The sequence below is a fragment of the Ciconia boyciana genome, chromosome 7 (genome assembly GCF_034638445.1).
Source record: "Ciconia boyciana chromosome 7, ASM3463844v1, whole genome shotgun sequence".
Classification (NCBI taxonomy): Eukaryota; Metazoa; Chordata; class Aves; order Ciconiiformes; family Ciconiidae; genus Ciconia; species Ciconia boyciana.
Genome location: NC_132940.1, coordinates 57,404,929 through 57,420,975, shown reverse-complemented (window position 1 = coordinate 57,420,975; position 16,047 = coordinate 57,404,929). Strand labels below are relative to the sequence as shown.

The 16,047-nt window shown below is 39.5% G+C and overlaps 1 protein-coding gene across 1 annotated transcript in view; it reads right to left on the bottom strand.

Moving 5' to 3' along the window:
* MCF2L2 (MCF.2 cell line derived transforming sequence-like 2) overlaps nt 1–16,047 on the bottom strand; it is a 164,606-nt gene that overhangs the window by 34,536 nt on the left and 114,023 nt on the right. The window contains exons 16-21 of the mRNA XM_072867200.1: nt 14,325–14,391; nt 13,043–13,158; nt 11,664–11,733; nt 6,659–6,751; nt 6,029–6,121; nt 2,196–2,321 (exon numbers count right to left, since the gene is read on the bottom strand). Of these exons, the coding sequence (XP_072723301.1) occupies nt 2,196–2,321; nt 6,029–6,121; nt 6,659–6,751; nt 11,664–11,733; nt 13,043–13,158; nt 14,325–14,391 (565 nt within the window). The remainder of the gene's footprint in view (nt 1–2,195; nt 2,322–6,028; nt 6,122–6,658; nt 6,752–11,663; nt 11,734–13,042; nt 13,159–14,324; nt 14,392–16,047) is intronic.

Sequence of the window (16,047 nt, the reverse complement as noted above, 5' to 3'; positions counted from 1 at the left end):
GCAACCAGTGATTCAAAAAGTCATATCAAGCAAAACCACCCTGAGTGCTGAGAACAGTGGCACCAGGACAAAGACACCTGTCCCTAGAAAGTCCATAAAAGAAACTGTGGAGAAACCTGAAAGCAGCAGAGGTGTGTCTCAATGTTCGTTTATACTGCTGCAGGTAAAACTTTTCACAAAACAAAAGTGCTAGAAGGGAAAGTTTGTCTACTGTGATGGAAAAGTGAACACAACCTTTGCCCCTGGCTTTAAGTAAAACAAAACAGCTTCCCAAGAGCAGGAAAACTAAAAGGAAAACTAACTACTAAAGTGAACCAGGTTTGTTTTCATTCTCAGGAAATACAAATAGGAATAAACCATACAGAATTAAAATTATTTTACCATTCAGCTTTAGAGGTCTCAAGGGTTTTATCAGTAGCAGTTTAAACATATTTGGACAAATCCTCATCTGTAGTGAGTCACTTTAAGCTGTTGGCTTGTCTCGCTACATTTAAATAAAATTTATAGCTGACAATACTTTTTTACATCCAATTACACCAGTATAAAATATTTAATTTTAAGACCACTGTTTTCTTTTGTGTTACTGAAATTAAGATTTGTTCAGTGAAGATTCAAAAATATATAGCATTTCTGCTCTATCAGAAGAGATATTAATAAAGAATTATTTAAGACCTTTCAATGGCAGAAACAGTCAGATGCTGGATTTGACCTTGTATGTTGGAGAAATTAAAAAGCTAATGAACTATTCCTGTTCAGCCAACAAATCTGAAAATGGTAGGCTTCTCCTACCTTGAGAAAACTTGGGAAAACTGAAAATTAGATGGAAATCACATCAAAAAGATACTGCTAATCTAAACTAAGCAGGAAAACTTCATGCTATATTCTTAATCTAAACCTGACTCTTCGTGCAAAGACATACAGCGCAAGACCCCACTGATCAAGTAATAATGGGTGTAGGTCATAGCTGTGCAGAAGGCTGTGGTGGAGTATATGCTTTACTTAAGTTTGTCAGGTTTGGGAGACCTAAGTTATGCTTAGGACCTGTGGTGTTTCTCTGATCCACAGGCACTACAGCTAGTCTATGCGTTAACAAGATAACAAGGTGGCCACGGCTTTGCATTCAACCCAGTACAGCTACTGCAGGATAGCAGTGGCTAGCCTACTCATTTCAAATGTAATGCACAATCCACAGGAGCATCTCCAACTGTGTACAGCAGTGGATCTATGACATAGAGCCAAGCAAGCAGTTAAATTCATTTATAAAATAATGCTGACAAAGGGTGTGGTTTCCTCAGCTACCAGATGCAGATGCACCAGATGCAGAAGTACTTGCACAAAAGAAAGAACTATAGAAATTAAAACTCCTGAAGTCACTCCATCCTGCAAAACACAAAATAACTCTTCCCACCCAGACACAGTAAGTGTAGACGCCAGCACTTTCTTGGGAAATCACGTTCTGCGCAAAATACTGTTTTTCTGGTGTCCAGACTAAACCCTGTTACTCTGATCTAATAATTCTTTGAACCCAGCTTCTCAGTACATTTTTTTCTTGACATTTTCACCCTGCAGCTATTTCAAAATGGGCAACCACATCACCCTCAGGCCTCATTTCGTCAGGCATATTTCTTCTTTATGTGTCAATCACTTCCACTTCTCACTTAAGGGCTGATTTTATGTAGGCAACACTAGTTCTTGAAAGTCATATGACTTCAGTGGACCTTCAGCAGAGATATATATTCATTTGTGGCCTTTGATTTGTACTGTGGTTGTTATTTCACGTTTCAGATAATGAGTTTGCCAGTCACTGGGATAGATTCTATTACCCACTTTAAATGGAAGCCAAATTTTCATCCCTAAGTGCAAAAGTTTTGGAAACACTTGAGTTGCATAGCAGTCACAAAGTTTCAGCAAATTTCTTAAGTTATGTCTGTCACGCTTGCTACCTCTCACCTACAAATAAGTTTTGGGTGTGATTACTCAGAAGGACCACATTTATCTCACTTCCTCCCCACATTCACACCCCCACCTCCACATGACAGGTATGTTGACATCAACACAACATGCCACTGAGTGGCATCCTTCAAGAATGTGGCACAGGCTCCTGCAAAGTGTACCAGCCATGGGCACAGCATGATCAATGATGGCAGGAACATTGGATGGGTCAAGACCAGAGTAAGAGCAACAGCAAATAATACCTCATATCCTGTGATTGCTATCTGGTGCATGGAGTCATTTACTGATTTGATGATATCAAGCATTGTGGCCAGGGCTTCTTCCAGTTCAGCGGTACCCTCTGAATTCTTGCTGCACTTCAGCATTTCCTGATTTATAAAAAAAAATAAATATGAAGACTACTTGAAAACTTCTTATACCAGAAGCCGCCATAAGACAGTCCTCCCTGAAATTTGTGCTGCATAGACAAAGCAGCAGAACTATAGGAAAAAAAAGAAAACAAAACCAAACAGGACATTCACAAAGATTGTCATTGAGGACATACATTTTGATCTTTTGGACATTTTCAAGTTTTATGGGTTCATTTAAGATGAGACAGGACCATTCTGACATATTTACAATGAACTTTTTGCATGTCAGAGAATTACATCCAGGATTTTTTTACTCCACATCTGCTAGAAAATAAATTCAATCTTAAGATAATTATTTCAGGTGTTAGAGAATTCACCATTTCCCTTTGCAATTTGTTCCACAAGGTACTTACTACCACTGTTAAAAGTATAAATTAATTTCTAGTCTGAATTTGGCAGGTTTGACATTCCACTCGTCAGGTCTTAGCAAGCTCTTGTCAGATAAAGAAATTCTGCACGGGAAGAAGTCACTTGCTGTGTAGATGCTTGTAGACTTTTGGTCAAATCATCTCACAAATCTCTCTTCCTTAATTTAAATGAGACTTCCTTAATCTATAAGACAGGTTTTTCAGCTGTTAAGTTTTTTGTGGGGGAAATAGGTCAGATTACTATAAGTCTTCCCCGCCTCTTATTCTCTACCTCTGCACTACAATCTACAGATCTACATTTGCAAATCTGAAAACCTTTTTTGAGAGATAGTAATTTTGAAGAACATGCTGACCTGTAGCAAAAATTCATCAAACATTATATTCTGCTTGAAATAAGGGAAGTTATTCCATCCTTCAACCCTTGCACAAGGAACAAGAGACAAAGTTCTGGACAAGTTAAGAAGCATGTGCCCAAAGCAAAGAAACAAAAAAAACCTTTTGAGGGCTCTATTTCTGTAATCATTTCACATACAGAGTTCCTATTTAGAGTTCCAAATATTTAGGACCAACCAGCTACATAGCTCAGTACAGTTCCTTACAAGGATGACTTTTCTTATTTCTATATGTGTCTTCTGCTTGAAAAGTTCTAATCATAGCTCAGGACTTAATTCTCTTCTTGTAACCAACAGTTATAACCTATGTAAATCCTGAAAGACACCAAAATCTTCATTTTAAATTAAATTAACTGCCTTGCCTCTTGCTCTTCTGCCTACAGAGGAGCCCTGAACCCGATTCAGATGCACAGATTGTTTTTTCCCCACTGTATTATATAGAAAGCAGTTACTGCCAATGAGTATCCACCTGAGATCAGAATCAGACTCTATATCTTTGCTAAAAGCATCTGTGGAAGAAAAGGTTAACAGATACAAACCCACATATGGTTGGTACAGTCTTGAGAAGACATGAGTCTCAAAGCAGCTGGAAGATCCCAAGACTACACCATAGAATTTGAAACCAAAACCAATCAGGATTCCTACCATTAAAAAGAAAAAGTAAGATGACTGTAACCAAAAGTAGTAAGATAACTGATTCCTGTCACATATAGTGACCTGTGATTTTGATGCTTGGAATCTGCATCCATAAATCAGCTGAAAGAATAAGTTTATTGGTTGTTAATGAGACAACAGTTCCAGTGACAGAATTCATAACCAAATAAACATTTTATTCATCATTATTGACTTGTCCCTGCCCTATATATCTACCAGGGGAATGAAAGAAGTGTTTGGCTGGATGCAATTTTCATTTCAGAAATGTAAGCTGTGAAGAAACTAAGAAATAAATTATTGTAATAATAGCACCTCACTAAGAACTGTACAGTGAGTTTAGTTTTGTTTCCTTATGCTGACTACAATGTCAACAGAAACTGTGCTCCAGAAATACACCTAAGAACGAATCAAGACTCTACTAACCTTAGTAATCTTTATTATAGTAAGAATTAGATCCCTTCAGCAGGGGTGGCCACTGACATGGTTTTCATTCAGGCATATAATTTTCAGCTACATTTTGAGTTTGGAAATCATTTAATCCAAAAGCTGAGGCACGTGTGTTCCTGTAAAACAGGGTTGCAAAAAGGTAGTTCTTGCAACCCCCAAACAGCAGCAGTCTCTCCTTGAGTGCTTGGGTAACCAGGGCTTAGAAGGTAAAAGCAGGATGCATTCCTATAGTACCTGTTGCACAATTTCTGGATGAGGATGGATCCCTGCTCTCTGTATACTGGGCATGCTGCTTTACAATATTAGCTAAACTGATTGAAACCAGAGGATAGCAATAATTGTGACCCAGAATTTAAAACTAGTCTGCCCCATCACTCAAGGCACACAGCTTCTTAGGCACTTGTTTGTTACCAATTTTTCACTGACTCCCATTTTCCTACACTTTTAAATGCTCCTGCTGCCAGAGGGAGAGTGCACCATCTTCACAGATCTCATAATCCCTGACAAAGTAAATGTCCATGCCAATGTGTTGTTGCTAAGTACAAAACTGGTCTGACCAGCTTCAACCCCAATGGCTGCAACCTGTTTTGCCTGAGAATTATACTCCTTGATCTAATCTTCGTTTTATTTACAGTCATATTTCAAATTAAAAGTAGAATCTGGTTTACTCTTGCTTTTCTGAAGACCTTGACATTTTCTCCCTTGTCACAGAACAGTTTCAAGAAACAGAGCCAAATTTACTTGTGGATTACATTGACGTAAATCTACTGGAATCAGTGAAGTTGCATCCTTGTTAATATCCCCCTTCAATATTTGGATTCTACAGTTTTATGTAAAGTCAGTAAACAGGTCACAGAAATACTGCACAAGTGAATGGCCAGCCATATCCTCACATGGCTTAAGCTGGCACAATTTGACCAGTGCCATGGTAGCTATTAGTAAATAAAATTGCAGCCTAAAGTCTTCATTGCAAATTTCACGCTAAGTTTCATGACAGTACACAACACTACATTAAGTTCAGAGGCTTGAGAAGAGCATGTAATTCACCTTCATGACCTTCCCATAAGGAAGGTCAGTAAATAGTATTTTTTAGAACTGAGGAGATGAAGACAGAAATTTAAGCCACCATCTTCAAAAAATATCATTGGTTTGAGAGCATATATTTCCAGTTGCCCAGTTCAGACCAGAATTTCAAGCATGGACCACTCACAGTTCCAACCAAATCAAGAGGGAAGTTCACATACTCATCCCGTGGAAAAGTTACAGACAATTTGTTCCTAGCTGGGTCTTTAAAATGGAAGCAGCAAAAGGAAGTGGCTCCTTCTGAAAGGTTTGAGTCACAACCATGGGAAAATATCAGGTTCAGAGAGCTGACAGTGTTTTGTTAAACAGGGTCAGACGTCAGAGACAGTATTTAAAGCATCAGTCCCTGTTTTCAAACTGTAAGACCATATACTGATGCAATAAAGCCAAATTCAATTTCTGTTTAAAGATAAACAATAAATAAGACAATAAAATATCTTACTTCATATATATATAGCAGTATATATATAATAATATACTGCTATTGCTTAGTATATAAGTATATAAGTACTGCTAAGAAATAGCAGTACTTATTTTGAAATAGAAGTGCTTTCTTTGACTGTTTGTGACCATTTTACAACTTAGCATTACAAAGTATTTGTTGAAGGAGTGAGAGAGGATTTATTTCCAGGTAGTCCTTCAGAAAATAATGCTGATATGCAATTCTGTAAGTAAAACAAGCTATGCATTGGAATTCTTTGCACTGTCATGGAGAATTTACCTTTAACAGCAACTGGTACTTGGTGATTCTCTGGACTGGCTTTAAGAGATAAGCATCTAGTGAGAGCTTATGATCCAATTTACGCTGACATTCCTGTAAGAGACAACAGGAGAGAAAAATACAATTGTTTCTTGAAGCACAGGCAAGACACAAAGATCATTATCATTTGGTAATCTGAAGATTATAAGTAAGATTATAGGATTATATAGATTATAATCTGTGAATTAATTGAGAGAGAAATTTGTTCCATCTGCATAGGAGTTTCCAGGTTACTTATGCCACAGTGAAAATATATCTAAATAAGAGCTAATGTTTAGGTTCAACTTAGTGTTGAAATCTAGCATGCCCTGCTCCAGAGACTGCAATTATCTGGGGTTTGGAAAGAAGCCAGCACTTCTTTGGTTTGGGTATAGCCTGAAGAGTCAGACTCCTGTCCAAGAAATCTACTTGCTACTCTACCTACCTAGTCTCCTGTAGAGAGCACCTTGACGCATACTGAGCACCTGCCATCAGTATAAGAAGCATGCAGAAAAGTCTATATATTTCTCTAAGTTTTCTAAAGAAAGAAGAGATAAAGAAGGAAAACAAGCTTTAATGGTCTTGCACTGCTAGTCTGCAATGAAATTCCACCTGAAAAAAGATGCTGTCTCCACACTGTCTCCAGAGAGCTTCAGACCTTGGCTTGTTCTGACAGTATTTTTCATATATTTGGAGGTCCTCTTTCTGCAAGAAAAGGATAGTTTAAGTAAAGTAAGAAAAAAGAATCCACAGAGCATCTGCCTTGAGTCACACTTTTTCTTACCTTCCATCCTAACACATGAAGTAATTAATTCATGGTAATAACTCTGTATGTAAAAAATATACTGAAGCTACCAAACTTGCTTTTTACTCCTGTAAAGTTAAATACATCTGAAAGTGAGATTTTTTTTCTCACACTTTTTGCACAAAGCAAGGAGACTGCAGACTGGAAGACACATAATCTAATTGCAAAATTTATCTTCCAGAGAGGGGAATAGATGGTTTGAAAACAAAAAAAAAACATTAGAAAGGTAAATTTTGTTAACAGTACTGACACAGACTGGTAATTGCCACCAACACTCACCACTTAGCCAAGGTTTACATGTTCAAAACACTTTGAAAATAGCATTGGCTCTCAATACTACAAGGATTAATTAAAAAGTAGCAAGTTTGTCTTGTTGATGTCCTAGGCCAGGCAGGGGGAAGTGCTTAAACTCTGTCCTATCCAAATTAGAAGTGGGTGGATTCACTTGACCTCTCTTTACCTTTCACTACACTCCAGGTGCTCTCACTGAAGTCCATGGCAAAAAATCTTACTGACTTCAGTGAAAACAAAGGCAATCTCTATAAAAGCCCAGGGAGGTGTATTTTAGGCTCCCTAGACGATATGGGTGGATACAGATAGACAGGCATTCCTCTGCCAGGTTCTCAGCTCACTAACCGTGCACCCGGTCGGCACAGAAGCCCTGCAGCCATGCAACCATGGAGCAGTGCCATACAGAATCCTGAGCAGGGCTGGCTGTGTCTGAGCGGCTGGGAGCTTCCCATCTTTGCCTGGACCTATCCTGGTGGACATGACCTCAGTGAATCAAAGACAGCGCCAAAAATAAATCTGAGGAATTCCTGGCTCTTGCCTCTGTGCTTTCAGCTCACTGGGCAGTGCCTATACACTCTTGGTGCAGGGAAAGCGTTTCTTTTGTATCGAGTTACTAGAAGAAATCAGTATTGCTGCTATCTTCCTCTATAGACCTATCCTGGTGTCACCCTGATGAATCAGATGTGAAAGCAGAGCTATGCCATGCAACACCTTACTGTGTTAAGGATTATGCAATACGAAAAGCTCCGTTGCAACTCAATAGATATTAATGGTGCTGTTTCAAAATAAGCACAGAGTTTTCTTCACGCAAATAGAATTGTTTGTACATGTTGCCTTGGAGGGAAGTTAGCAGGGGGTAAAACCCACAAAACTAAAAGTAATAACAAAGTGTAGTCAAGCATTACGATTTGTTCCTGGCCCACAGAAACCTAATTGGACTGGGCAAGAAGACCAGAAACAGTGACAGTCAAGAGCACTATTAGGATTAAGAGAAAAATACCAATTTCAATTTTTAAAAAAGGTACAATAATCAACAATTTACCAGTAATTTGTTATAGTGGAACCACCCTATGCCAATGCAATCTACTGCTGCTTAAATCAGTGACACCAGCTCAGGCAGATACTTACATCTTTAAATACAGCTTTAAGTTTTGTAATAGTGTAAGTAATAGGAAATTCCTGATGAAATTACTAGGATCAGATTCTAAAATGCCAAGAAATAATTAATTGCCTAATTACTCAAATCCCAGTCTTAAATGTTCCACACATCCTGTTTTCATATCCAGAGGTTCTGACTTCTTGCTGGTACTTTTACACCATGCTCATCTCTCCTGTAATGCTTTTCCTTTCCACGGTGATCTGCATCCCAAGATCTTTGCAACCTTTCATGCACATGGCATATATGCACAGTTCCAATGATCTTTTTGACTGCTGATTTATGAATAAATTTTGCTTCAGATTAGAATTTAGCCCTTTGAATCCAACTCGCAGGTTTCTGGTCAGCTGCTACAATCCTTTCACAGATAGCTTCCTTTCCTAAATGCTTCTTTCTCCCTGAATGATGAAATGCCCTAACTTTTTCCAAGGTTAGCAATATGAATAAGTAAACAGTGGTAATCCACAGTGAGTCACTCCTACCAGGCACCTCACCTGGCACATGTTGGTAAGCAGTCCAACACAGCTTTTGTTTCTTCCTGAGCATTCTTGCCTTGGTTTGGTAAACCTTCCTTCTTCCCAGCCCCGTGTTTAGCAGATCGGCCCAGAGTGTCCCTCTTGTTGCTGATAAAGCACTAGAAGACCCATCCTGCAAGGCATTCAGTACACATCCCTCCCCTCAGTCCTTGCCACAGAGAGCTTTAAGCAAGGTCAAGCATCTTGGTGATGTTATAATAGCTGCCATGTGGGCAAAGTTGAGCTGGCTGGCTTGTAATTTAGTTCATATGAATATCATTCCCTAACAACATCAGGCAAAGTGGGAGGGAGGACAAGAGGGGCATTTCTGGCTCATCTTTCACCTGATTCTGCTACCATGTTCCAGGAGAGAAGCCAGAGAGGAGAAGTAGGCTGGGACTCCACAGACTGTTTCTGCCATCACCTGAGAAGAAGGGTTCACATCTATGGTGACAGCTGACTAGGTGGCACTGGTGGAGGTGGGAGAGTGTGTGGGGACATGGCAGAGGAATGACTGGCAGGGGATGGAGGGACTCAGGCACCAAGGTGTCCCACTGCAGCTCTCGGGATGCTTTTAAGCAGCTCTGGAATCAGGGCTGAAAAGACCCAGTGTGATCAGACAGGGTAATATTCTTCAAGTATGAGTCTAAAAACAGTCTGTTTCTAATCACAGCCCCACCACGATGTTGTGGCAGGATGGCTACACCCATACAAAGAAGGAGAAATGGAGACGTGAATCTGCAACAATGCGAGTTTCCTCCCAGAACTCGGCATCACCTTGAACAGCAGCCGTTTCAGTTTCCCCCATGCCAAAGCAAGCACAGTCATAACTCATGGGGCAAGCTGGAAGCCTCTGCTCAGCAGGAAGACATAAAAAGCTGCCAAATCATGGGGAACACAAACACACAACCAGACTTTTGTTTGTGCCTCCTAAAGGCAGTCCAACAGAAACAACAAATTTCTGGACTTTATGTGGCTTCTTCTAAAAACAGAACATAAGGGCAAGTTCTTGAATCAAAGGTGCTACTGTGTGAGCAGAGACATCTCAGGAGAGAGCCTTTGCTTTCTGAGCGCGAAATTTGAAACAGGGAGAAAGCAAATGCATGATTTAACCTCTTATTCAATAGATTTAGTGTTGCTTGACTAGGCCATAGAAACTGATAAGCAAAGGTGACAGAGGGACTGATTTTCTTTCACTTCACACCTGAACCATAGCTTTAGTGCTGCTGATTTCATATTGGTAGAATAGTGAGGAGAATTGGGCTCAACAGCTGTTTTTACAGAGAGAGACATAAGCTACAATATTTAAACATGGGATTTGAACTTTGTGCAGAATTACAGGATCAATTCTGTATTGAGAGTTTCTCTTTAGCTCCAAATCCAGGGATATTTGCAACATACAGACTATTTTATGCTTCTTGGATTTCAAAGGTTTGCATTCCTCAAAGACTGTTTATCCTATTTTGCATAATGATTTCACCACAATATTTTCCTACTGAGCATCTGAATCTTAGGATAACAACATATTCCTTAATAGTGTCATTTACTCAAGCTTTAAATGCTTCACTGTTAAACAGAATATAATACAGCAGACTTATAATCACATTTATACACGTATGATGCTCTTCAGCCTGACCTGTTTGTAAATCGGGGGCCTACCCTTTGGAAGTATCACCTGTTCATAATTCCCATTGAAATCTTAGAGATGTGGCAGTGCTCAACACCTCTGACAACTGGGGTATGTATGTTTCATCCAAATCTGTCTGTATTTCATACAGCACCTTGTTAAAAAAAGAAGATTCAATATGTACCCTGGAAAAGCAGCAAATGCTAGATGTAGTATACAGTGGAAGCAGGAGGTACCTTTGACTACAGAGAAGAGGACAGATTTTCCCGTTTTTCATGCCTCTTCCACTTCCCATGCAAAACACAGGATCTTATTCAAGCAGTTTTGTCAGACTATGAAAACAGTAGCAACCCACCAAAACAGGTTTTTTCTTATTAGTAGGGTCTCTGAATGAGTGCTATGTAAACAAGCACCTTTTGTTCTGTCACAGGAAACAGAACAAAGTCATGCTAATTGGCAGGGGTTGTGTGGGAGTGACATGACTGGGAGCTCTGGGAGGAGAGAGTTGCAGAACTTCAGCACTGAAAGCCACAGGAAGTGAAGACACATGCGTCTGACCAAAGCCACCACTGCCTCTTGGCTTTGGGCTTTCTCATAAACTGAGCTCACTCTACTTTTAAACAAACAGCTAATGCTCACCACTTCATACAAGTGGGCAGAATCCCACTTGGTTGTTGAATTATGTGAACAAGTAAAGGAATCAACCTCACAGAGTCTTATGGAGCTGGTGGGGTTTCACCATGCAAGGAAGGTAGACTCTGCTGGACCAGTTCCAGGGGAGTAAGTCTCCTGAATGGTGCAGAGAAAAGAGAGATAAAACAAGGCAGGAACAGGATGTGCTGTCTGCACTTAGAGCAATCTGCTGTGATACTGTTCTCTGCTTATTTACAGTAGAGTGGTGTCTGGGATACATCAGGCTGCTGGTATAGATTTGTCAGATATGAAAAGCATGTCAAACATTTGGATCACTGATTTTTTTTTAACCAGGAGTTAAAATACATTGGTAAAACACTTGTAACAAATCTCTTCCCGTCAGTAAGCCAGGTAAAGGTTCAGGTTTCAGAATACACACTTGGTAACTGTGGCTTAATTTGGGAACATCTGCTTATGTGAGTTTCCCTCATTCACAAAAGCAATCAGAGTGAAAGGATAGGAGTAAATCTGTAAGTACTGTAGGATAAGAGCATAAATATTCATACAAACCTGCAAAAGAATTTACTTACCCTTTTCAAAAAGCATCGGGCAAGGAGCTCAGGGTTTTCAATACAATTTTCTATCTCCTTAAGGAAAATCCTGAGAGGGAGAAAGGAAAGCAAACAGTAATGTAACATCCCAGTCACAGTGTGTGCTAGCTTCTGTGTAAATGCAGCTTAAAGTCTACGTTTTTGTAGTAAGAGGATTCAATGGGGAAGGTAACAATTCTGACACACAAAGAAATATAAATATTTTAGAAAAATGGGATGTGGTTCACAGCTGACTGCCTGAATCACCAATATTATCATGTTTTCATCTGCTCACAAGCATCTGATACATCTGGTTCCTCTGGTTGTTGAGATTTGTTTCCAATATGTTGCCCAAACACCTGCTTCCCATTTGGTTATGAGGATTTTTCAGAATAGCTAGAAAAGACAGAAAAGCTCTGTCAGATGCAGTTGCTTAATCAGCAAGCAGTGAAAATATGGGATGTAGTCCAAAGGCTTCTGCAGTGGCAGTCAATGCACTAAGCCTTAAGGGAAAGAAAGACCAGGCTTGCAAAGGAAGGGGAATGTCATTCTCCAAATGGAAGACACATTCTTTCAAAATAATACATAAACTGGAAAAGAATTTTTCTACTATGTATCAACTACTCTGGCATAATATTTGAACTTGCAGAAGAGGGATTTTTTAATTTATTTTGTTCAACTGTTTGTTACCTCTTACGGGCAATTATTATCCAAAAGAATTCCTAAATTCTCACTTTGGCTACAGCCAGTTTTACTTAATCAAGGCTAGGAAAAGCAGGAAATTTACAGAAGTAGCCCTAAGCTTTGTGTTTTGAAAGAGGATTGAAAAGAGGTTAATCTTGTTCATAATTGGTATTTTGTAATTATGGGCACTAGATCACCTTGTGCACACGGTGGACAAGGCTTCTGGAAAGGTTTATGATCATGTGAAGGATAAAATTCCTTAAGAAAAGTGCTATCAAATATATAATGTCTTCTGATGTGATAACAGAAATACAGGACAAATAAGCTGAACACTAAGAAAACTTCCTCACAGAGGAGTTTTGCCAGAGAAGGAACATCAGGATTTAGTCCTGTGACATCTACCAGTATACCAAGGGAGGTGGTAAAATACTCGCCACGAGGGACATTCAAAATGGATAATGCCAGGGGAAATCACTAGTAAATGCACAAAAGGGTATAATCTTTCACAAAAAAGATGAAATATATGATTTTGCAGGTGCTCTGCACACATGGGTTTTATAGGGCACACACAGAGGCAAAGTGAGGATGACTTTTCCTGCCTGTGTATGTGTGAGTATGACAAAGCACCGCACATAAAGGGAGTAGAAATGACAGTAGCACGCAAGGGCGCAGGACAGCCTCCAGTTCCCACGTGCCTGTTGTGGAATTCGTAGATTTCTGGGAGGTTCCCAAAAAGAATTTCCTTCTTGTTCTGGAGTGCAGATGGAATCAGATGTACTAAATTGGGATTGTCCATTTCTGAAGCATACCCCTGCAAAGAGTGGAAAATAAAACCAGGCTGTTTTTACCAGGGAAGAAGTACTGTGTCTGAGACACTGAAAAGCCCCAAAGCCTATGTGCTTTTTGTTCTCAACAGAGCATACAAAGGCTTCTCCTATGCCAGCTTCTTTGTTGCTCCCATGAATTTCTGATGTTTCTAATTTTCCCCAGAGCTTTTACCCCTGATAGCCGTGCAAACATATTTTTAACCACAAATGGATTAACAAAAAAGTTTAAATTATGTCCCTAGGATTCAAAAGCCATTTTGGTCATGTAGGGATGGAAACTGCTAAGTTTGATAGACACATTTTTCTGCTACACTGCTTCATTGCAAAAGGGTTAGTTTGGATTTATTTGTTGAACTGTGGTATTTGGCTTGATTATTTGTTTGTTTCTTGTAGAAACTGGATTGTGTTTCTTCAATAAAAACTTTGAGAGAAGAATATTCTGAGTGCAGATTTTAAACTCAAGAGTAATATATCAATTATCAGAGCTGTCAGCTCCCACAGATCAAATCCAATAAAGAAGCAACCACATGGTTGTAAAAAGAAACTACCCAGTCCTTCAAGTCCCACCCAAATACAAGCATGATTGAGCCCTACTCAGCCTCCATCCTTCCCCAGACTAGGGACCTCAGACTCCACACACACAGGTTATGCTGGTATCCTACGAGTTTCAAAAGCACAGGAGTTCTATTTGCAGTGAGCTGCTCTTTTCTGTGTTCAGACACTCTATGGGGCAAGAAACAAGAGGAGGAAGAGGGCCTTCCTTTTTCTCAATCATTTTCCAAACCTGCATTCACAGAAATGTAGTGTCTGACCCCATGGAAATCAAGGGTGCTGCTTCTGAGGCCTATTGGTGGTATTTTGAAAAGGCACATTATTAGCTATTCCTCTGTCCATAACTTTGAGAACCATGCAACTTTTACCATTCTGTGGGCTGGGGTCAGAAAAGGTGCCTCTTCCTGTAAGCCCTGAGGAAAGATGTTCAAAACATCCTTCTCATTTTCCATCTCCAAGGCTGAGCTATCTTGCTAACAGAGCCTGTGTACTCTAAACACAAGGTGGGAGGTGAGAGTGCTCAGCCCACGAAGGATGTGCACCCACAGTGATGACTTAGAGGTTAAGCACTGCAAGTCATTTCAGAAGAGTTTCTTACCTCTATTATACTTTGAAGTTCTTCTACATAAACCCGTTCTGTTTCTATCAGCTCATTGATTATGTGGCTAAAAGACAAGAAAGGTGGAGAGATATAGCGTTTACCAACAGTTCAACAAAGCACACATGAAAGAAAAACGGTATTCTTTGCATATTCCTGTTTATGCCTCTGACTACACAAAAAAACCCTCCAAAGGTCATTTCGCCATACTTCAATATTGTGCCTTGTGATAAGCTTAAAAGTCCTAAACATCCCTTGGACTATGATTTTTTTCAGCTCATTTTAAACATCATCTTGGTTGTTTCTGTCATTTTTATATCTACAAATCTGAATAAAAAGATTAAAAATGCCCCAGAAGGCAAACAAAAAAGGTTTCCTCTTCTAATAATAACTAACAATACTCAATAAGAGGGGATTATATTTCCCAAGGCTATGTTACATTTCTGTTTTGCTTTCTCTTACAAAATAAACAAAATTGGTGATTAGGCTTCCTTTCTTTAATGCATTGCAAAAACAGGCAACAGGATGATGTCAGAAGTCTGAAAACATGAAAGTAAATTAGAGTAAAATATTTATACTATATTTTGAACTTTTCATTTCTAATATTAGTTCAATGCTGCTAGGTAACTTGGAGACATATATCTTGCAGATGCCTGGTTTATTTCACAGAAACATGAATGTAACCAATTCACTTTTGGACAAATAACTAATTAGATTTTAAAATAAAATTGCATTAGTTGGCCCATATTCTCAAGAAAGTGTTCTCTTTAATACTCTTATGAACAAAGTTTTCAGGGTAGCTCTTCCAGAGGTTTGAGCAGTTTCTCCAAGTAGAAAAGGACGAATGCCTAGTATTCCTTTCTTGGTCCATGCTTCACAAGAGTCTGTAACCACACAGCTACATCAAGCAAAACCACATCACTGGAAGGACACTAGGGAGTAATGTCTAGAGGAACTGGAGTGTGGCCAGCCACAAGCAGCACGCAACCTGAGGCTAGTAAAGTGTAGGCAACTATTGGCATCAATACCAGCACATGCATTTGTCCAATATCTCCCCGTACATTACATTAGGTTAAGGATGAAATCAGTGATAGCTAGAAAGAAGAAAAATATCTTATGCTTCGACACCCCTCTACCTCAGGAGCTACCTGCTACTTTATACATACAATGAGTACCATTAATCCCAGGTTTTCCCCTGGAAATGTACTTGCTTAGCATGCTACTGGCCAGCCAAAGACATCATGGTGTGTCTGGAGGGTAGCCTCCACAGTAAATGCTACAGGAACCATGTTTTTTGGCAAAAATACAGATTCCTGGTATTTTGGTAAAAAGCTCTCCAAGACACTGGAGGAGATAGATAGAAATCTGCTCCTCTGCTGCCTAGTGCCAGAAGCTTGAGGCATCTCAAGGCTGCTTTCTAGAGGAAAATACGAAGACTGGAAAGTCAATTCTGTCACTCCTGCTGGGAAGTTTGCTTTGCCTATGTCTGGTTACCTGGTTTTTATATATCACACAACAGTCATGTAATCAGCCAGACCCCATTAGCCCTTTATGTAATGAACCACATTTATACTGTCGCATCCACTGTAAGGGGATTTTGCCATTCTTTGCATTTTTTAGGATGTCCATTTTGAGATTAATAAATCAATCCCACTTCTGCTAAAGCCTTCTTTAAATGGGTTGGCCAGGCATTTGAAAGTAAAATACTCACATTTCAGGCAGC